This window comes from Poecilia formosa, unplaced genomic scaffold (genome assembly GCF_000485575.1).
Source record: "Poecilia formosa unplaced genomic scaffold, Poecilia_formosa-5.1.2 Scaffold40, whole genome shotgun sequence".
In the NCBI taxonomy this organism is placed as follows: Eukaryota; Metazoa; Chordata; class Actinopteri; order Cyprinodontiformes; family Poeciliidae; genus Poecilia; species Poecilia formosa.
In genome coordinates this window covers 1,689,350-1,696,687 of record NW_006799979.1, presented here as the reverse complement: position 1 = coordinate 1,696,687, position 7,338 = coordinate 1,689,350, and the positions used below count along the sequence as shown (strand labels likewise).

Below are 7,338 nucleotides of genomic sequence, written 5' to 3'. Positions count from 1 at the left end.
ACTCTTTAACCATAAAGAGTTCATATTCTTAATAAATGAGATTAATTGTTTCTGAGTGAAAAAGGAAGTAGTCTGTGTAAAGTCTAAGCATGTCCTGCTGTTTTGTCCGTTTCCAGATTTTCTTTGAAGACAGTGGACCTCTGTATGATGCAATCACAGCGGTGAAGGATGAAAAGTGGAAGCGAATTCGCAGCACCATATCTCCATGTTTCACCAGCGGAAGACTTAAGCAGGTCAAGATCTACAATGTTGTTAACCAACTTCTACCGTTTGCTTTTCTTTATTTCTTTATTGACACTTCTGTGGTCTATGTTAATAACATTAATGGAAATGGACTGAAACTAATGTATTTACAGTTTAAAAAAAGATCAAAGTGAACGATAAAAATAGTTCAAAAGTAGTTAGTTACATTTTCTTAAGTAACTTTTTGGTACTTTTAGGAGTAGTTTTACAACACTTCACTTTTAACTTTTACTTGAGTACTTTTTTTTTTAATCAAGCATTGGTAAGTGTACACATAAGTTTTAATTTTTCTTTAACGTCTGTCAACATTTCACATTTTAATGAGAAAAATAATTTTTATCCACATCTGTGCGTTGCGAAAAGGTCTGCAACAGGGAGGAAGTCAGTCATTTTGTACTACAGCTGCAGTTTCGATCGAGGTTCTTTGTGTGCATATAGGATGAATAACTTGGAGACATGACAACAATTGAGAAAAAACATGAAAACTACAAACTTCACACAAATAGCAACAGAATGAATCAGAAACACCTTTTCTCTTCATTCGAGGTCGAAGTAATTGAATATGGATTTAATGACATTTGATGAAGACTCATTTAAACTTTGTCCAATCTCTGCTAAACTGGTCATGAAGGATATTTGCCCAGATCTGGACTTGTATCCATGTATGAATATTCAGTGGAAATTTTATCTGTTAAGCCACCTATTGTATTCAAAGTCGCTGTATCCGCCTTTCGTAGAAGATCTGTGTAAACCTCATTGGTCATTTTGAGTAAACACAAAGTCACATGCTTTCCTCACTATGCTTCCCTTTGACCCAGTTGATCACGTTATCTTCAAACCGTGCTTATTGATAGATAACAAGCTGCTGTGTTGCATCGTGTGAAACTTACAGGTCATCAATTTAGGATTGAACTTCTCTCCAATTCTCAATGGCCAAACAGGAAACTCTTTTTTTTCCCTGTGTAATAGAGAACCTTTTCTGAATGAATTGTTTTCAAAGTTTACAAAAGGCGCCACCTGCTGACTACATTCACATACTGCAGAGGCTTAAGTAGTGACAGAAACACCCATGTGTTGCACTTCTAGGCTAGATACAGTTTTAACTCTTTTTTTTTTTTTTTCCCTGAAGGTTTTTCCCTTGGTTGCTCGCTTTGCAGATCGACTTGTTGTGAAGCTTGGAAAAATGAACCTGGATGAGCCCGTTCTTGTCAAAGAGTAAGTGTTTTGATCCGTTGTATTACCCCTGATTTTGAACCGTTCCTCCCCAAACGAATAACAACACAAGCCTTTACTTTTTTCCTTTTCAGACTCGTTATGCCATACAGTTTGGACGTGGTGACCAGCGCCTCATTCAGCGTGGAGACGGACTCCATCAACAACCCCGACGACCCTGTTATAGCTCACATGCAGAAGATTATGAAAATCAATTTCTTGCCGTTTTTTCTCTCTTGTACGCCATCCTCTTCCCTCAAGCATTTCATTTAATACGACTAGAACACACTGTCTATTTTCATTTGACAACTTTGTGTGTTTTTAGCGATGTTTCCTCTTGGCCGTTACCTGCTGAAGCTCTTCAAGGTTGAGATGATGCCCTCATCCAGTTTGAACTTTTGTTACGACATCATTAAGAAATTTAAAGACCAACATAATGCAGAGGTATCGGTAAGTGTTGATTTGCTGTCATGTCTCCTATGGAAAAAAAAAAACAACAACCAAAAAACAAACATTAGTGCGTGTAGGTAATATGTTCTATGTAAATCCAGACTCGTGGAGACTTCCTGCAGGTGATGATTCAGAGTGAGATTCCAGAAAGCGACATAAAGAGCGAACATGAGCAACCAAGTAAAGGTCTGTTTTCATTGATTGTGAATGATCGGGGCTGAAGTTTAAACTACAATCAAAAGGTCCACTAATAACGAAAAAAAAAATCAAAATCTAATTCTTTTTTTTTTGTGGCAAGTTTCTAGTGCAAATACCTGAGTTTTGTCTTATTTCAAGTGTAGTAACTTAAAAATAAATTTTCAACAAGATATAGGAGCTTCTTTTAAATCACTACTGGGAGATCTTTGCACTTATAGCATGTGTCTTGTTACAAGTGAAAAAAAAATATGCCAGTGAAACTAGTACTTTTTTTAAAATCAATATTAACAACAACAGTTAAGCCCATACCATCATACTACCTCCACCATGTCTGACTGTTGTTATGGTATTCTTCTGAAGTGTTGTTAGTTATTTGATGTTAGAAATAACATGACTCAGACCTGACAAAAAGGTCCAAACTTGTGTTTTTTTGGGTTTTTTTGTTTTTTTTTGTTTGCTTTGGAGTAGATATTTATTTTTGTCTATTTTTTGATCAGCAGTAGTTTTTGTCTTGAAGCTCTCCCATGCATGCCATTTTTAATTTTTTTTTCCCACAACCTCTTTAATCTGAAGCAGATGATTAACTCACATCAGTGTGTCTGGTTGCAGGTCTGACTGAGCACGAGATCCTTTCCCAGAGCGTGATGTTCATCTTCGCTGGCTTTGAGACAACCAGCACAACCCTGTCGTTTCTCCTTTATAATCTGGCACTCTACCCTGATATCATGCGGACGCTGCAGAAAGAAATCGACGACCGCCTACAGAATAATGTAGATTGACACTTTAATTTGTTTTTAATTTTACATAATCTCTGAGTTTTAGGGTGTTCATTTACATCCAACTTACTCTGCTGCATCCAGGCTTCCATTTCCTATGATGACCTTAATAGTCTGGAGTACCTGGACCAGGTTTTGTGNCTTGAATACTATTTTTATCAAGTATTGGTAAGTGTACACATCAGTTTTAAAATTTTACAAATGCATTAAGATCCATTAAGACTTGTGAAAATATAAGAGTTTTAAGGGCAATGACAGTCCACAGTGCACAATTTAGTTTTTTTTTTTTTTTTAAGTCTGTCAACATTTCACACATTTTAATGAGAAAAATAATTTTTATCCACATCTGTGCGTTGCGAAAAGGTCTGCAACAGGGAGGAATTCAGTCATTTTGTACTACAGCTGCAGTTTCGATCGAGGTTCTTTGTGTGCATATAGGATGAATAACTTGGAGACATGACAACAATTAAGAAAAACATGAAAACTACAAATGTCACACGAATAGCAACAGAATAAATCAGAAACACCTTTTCTCTTCATTCGAGGTCGAGATCGAAAACATGGATCACCACCAAACTGCTCATGAAGGATATTTGCCCATATCTGGACTTGTATGATCCGTATATGAATATTCAGCGGGTGCAGCAAAATTGATCCGTAGCGCCACCTGTTGTATTCAGAGTTGCTGTATTGCCTTTCGTAGAAGCAATTCACAGCTAGATACAGTTTTAACTCTTTTTTTTTTTTTTTTTTTTTTCCTGAAGGTTTTTCCCTTGGTTGCTCGCTTTGCAGATCGACTTGTTGTGAAGCTTGGAAAAATGAACCTGGATGAGCCCGTTCTTGTCAAACAGTAAGTGTTTTGATCCGTTGTATTACCCCTGATTTTGAACCGTTCCTCCCCAAACGAATAACAACACAAGCCTTTACTTCTTTCTTCCTTTTCAGACTCGTTGCGCCATACAGTTTGGACGTGGTGACCAGCGCCTCATTCAGCGTGGAGACGGACTCCATCAACAACCCCGACGACCCTGTTATAGTTCACATGCAGAAGATTATGAAAATCAATTTCTTGCCGATTTTTCTCTCTTGTACGCCATCCTCTTCCCTCTTTGCTGGTCGAGCATTTCATTTAATACGACTAGAACACACTGTCTATTTTCATTTGACAACTTTGTGTCTTTTTAGCGATCTTTCCTCTTGGCCGTTACCTGCTGAAGCTCTTCAAGGTTGAGGTCCTGCCCTCATCCAGTTTGAACTTTCTTCACAACATCGTTAAGAAATTTAAAGGCCAGCATAGAGCAGACGTATCGGTAAGTGTTGATTTGCTGCCAACATCTCCTATGGTTTAAAAAAACAACAAAAACAAACATTAGTGCGTGTAGGTAAATATGTTCTATGTAAATCCAGACTCGTGGAGACTTCCTGCAGGTGATGATTCAGAGTGAGATCCCAGAAAGCGACATAAAGAGCGAACATGAGCAACCAAGTAAAGGTCTGTTTTCACTGACAGTGAATGACGGGGGCTGAAATTTAAACTACAATCAAAAGGTCCACTAATAACGCAAAAAAAAAACAACAACAAAATCTTAACTCTTTTTTTTTGTGGCAAGTTTCTAGTGAAAATATCTGAGTTTTATCTTATTTCAAGTGTAGTAACTTAAAAATACCTTTTCAGCAAGATATAGGAGCTTCTTTTAATCACTACTGGAAGAGTTTTACAAGTGAAAAAAATATGCCAGTGGAACTAGTACTGTACTTTTTTTTTTTTTTAAACAATATTAGCAACAACAGTTAAGCCCATACCATCATACTACCTCCACCATGTCTGACTGTTGGTATGGTATTCTTCTTAAGTGTTAGTTATTTGATGTTAGAAATAACATGACTCACGCCTGACAAAAAGGTCCAAACTTGTTTGTTTTTTTTTTTGTTCGTTTACTTTGGGGTAGATATTTATTTTTTGTCTATGTCTTGATCTGCAGTAGTTTGTGTCTTGAAGCTCTCCCATGGATGCCATTTTTTTCACAATCTCTTTACCTTAACTATGCAAGTGAAATCTGCAGCTCTCTTCATGAGGAATCATTTTTTTCAGTAACTATCCCACTTTGGAGGTTTGCCATGTTCCATGTTCTCCCCCCATTTGTACATGAGGATTCACTGGGTGAATTAGAAAATGGCTTTGTAACCTTGTCAAACTGATAAATGTCAATCAATGCCTTTTGGCTTTTATCCCTTCTTGAACTTGTTGTGGATCAAGGCATCATTTGTTGCTTATTGAGCAGAAGTAATCTGAAGCAGATGATTAACTCACATCAGTGTGTCTGGTTGCAGGTCTGACTGAGCACGAGATCCTTTCCCAGGCCATGATATTCATCTTCGCTGGCTTTGAGACAACCAGCACAACCCTGTCGTTCCTCCTTTATAATCTGGCACTCTACCCTGATATCATGCAGACGCTACAGAAAGAAATCGACGACCGCCTACAGAATAATGTAGATTGACACTTTAATTATTGTTTTTTTTATTATTATTATTATTTTACATAATCTCTGAGTTTTAGGGTGTTCCTTTACATCCAACTTACTCTGCTGCATCCAGGCTTCCATTTCCTATGATGACCTTAATAGTCTGGAGTACCTGGACCAGGTTTTGTGTGAGTCCCAGCGAATACTTCCCACTGCGCCTCGACTTGAGAGGATATGCAAAAAGACGATGGAGATTAATGGCATCACCATCCCAGAGGGAACGCTAGTTGGGATCCCAGTGCATTTGTTGCACATGGACCCACGGTACTGGAGCTCACCTGAACTCTTCAAACCAGAGAGGTATTTTTAAAGAGGAAACCAGCTGGGTTTCCACGGCTAATTCCCGGAGTTAGCTGTGGCTGTAAGCCGTTTACTACTAGCTGCAGGGGGATTGGCTCTGCCTCACCCCATAGTGATCGACTCTTTGCAGCTGCGCAGCGCCGCCATTCCCCTCTTTGGCTCTCTAAGAAGCTGCCTCTCAGACTGCAAGGATCTCATCGATCACACTTTCAGTCTCTGATACTGTCAGTTGCTAATAAGAATGATCAATCAGCCGTCGTCATCATGGAAATCCTCACTGCGCCGCGGATTCCGGCTGTGGATTTTTCCTCTTCGTCTTCCAGCTCAAAACAGATCTCCGCTGCATGCTGGGTGTTCATCTTTTATATACAGAACAGAAACCACTAAGCTAAAAGCAAATTACGAAGTGTTTGCCACCGATCGCTCCAATATACAAACTTTGCATCAATTTCGCGATCTCACTGCTTTTGCCGCCGCTCTGTTCGCACCGTTACTCCGTTCTGCTTCTCTTTCACGGATACTTGCGCAACTTTACTTAGCTTCTTAGCAACAAAATACAGCCCATAATTATTTATTGAAGATTTGAGATTTCCAAAAACAAAGAAATATAATGTTGCGTTTCGGTTTTTACGTTTAGAAGTTCAGGTGTTAAGCCTGATTTTGACATTTCTTTGACATTCGGAAAAATATGGTTTACTTATTTTAGTATAACTCCTGTTTTACTTGGCCTATTGACACAATTTAAAAACTGGTGTGTAGTTTATAATGTGCACTTCAAGTACAAGCTGAAAGTGAGACTTGGGGAGGCAGAGTCTTGCTGCTACACCATCACAAACCAGACATGTTAAAAAGACGCTATAAGCCTATGGACCCCTATGATTTAACTTATCGATTCTTGCTGATGAAAAATCGATACTTTCCAATGTGGGGGGAAATTTTAAATATCATAGAATTTATATTATTATCCAACCCTACCAGGGGCACCGCCAGGAATCCTGGGCCCCTGACAAAAAATTAGATTGATTTCTTGAGTCTATAATGTGACCCATAAAAAGTGTCACAATTGTAAAGGCTTGCAACTGCCTTGCTTTCTTTGGTCCAATACTGATACTACCACAATATTTACTGCTCATGAATTTTACCTGCAACAGTCAACAAGTAGGTTGCTTAATTTTTTTCTTAGTTTTAGATCACTGAAATGTCTCTCACCACGAGCAACGTGCAAAATACACATAAAACAACCCAGACTTCTAAAAAAAAATGCTGTGTAGTTGCATTTTATGCAAGCTGCAGTATGTAACTTTAATTTAAAAAAAATTTCTCCATATCTGTTAAAGCTGTCACCATGTCGTGACAGTTTGTTATGAGACAGATAATCTGTGAAAACAATCAATATCCTCCATCTTCTTCCTGAATTACTTGCTGGTTAAAGTAATGCACCGTTCTGACCAAAAACAACCAATCAGAACCAGGAGGAAGGTCTTAGTGTTGTTAATCAACTTCATTCCCTCACTACTAACTGTGTTAATGGTGGGGAAATAACATGTCATTTCAGGAAAATAGTTTATCTGTGCTCTATACCAGAGGTGGGGACTCGAGTCACATGACTTGGACTCGAGTCAGACTCGAGTCGT

The 7,338-nt window shown here is 38.4% G+C and overlaps 1 protein-coding gene across 4 annotated transcripts in view; it reads left to right on the top strand.

Annotated features, from left to right (window-relative positions):
- The window catches only part of LOC103137412 (cytochrome P450 3A40-like), a 12,697-nt gene that overhangs the window by 2,581 nt on the left and 2,778 nt on the right, over positions 1 to 7,338 (top strand). Inside the window, exons 5-11 of one of the 4 annotated variants that reach the window (XM_007551141.2) lie at positions 117 to 233; positions 1,373 to 1,458; positions 1,551 to 1,693; positions 1,781 to 1,905; positions 2,007 to 2,091; positions 5,211 to 5,371; positions 5,478 to 5,704. In XM_007551141.2, coding sequence (XP_007551203.1) covers positions 117 to 233; positions 1,373 to 1,458; positions 1,551 to 1,693; positions 1,781 to 1,905; positions 2,007 to 2,091; positions 5,211 to 5,371; positions 5,478 to 5,704 — 944 coding nt within the window. Of the gene's footprint in view, positions 1 to 116; positions 234 to 1,372; positions 1,459 to 1,550; positions 1,694 to 1,780; positions 1,906 to 2,006; positions 2,092 to 2,712; positions 2,874 to 5,210; positions 5,372 to 5,477; positions 5,705 to 7,338 lie in introns of all 4 variants that reach the window. The other 3 variants (XM_016671024.1, XM_007551142.2, XM_016671025.1) reach the window with 3 other exon arrangements.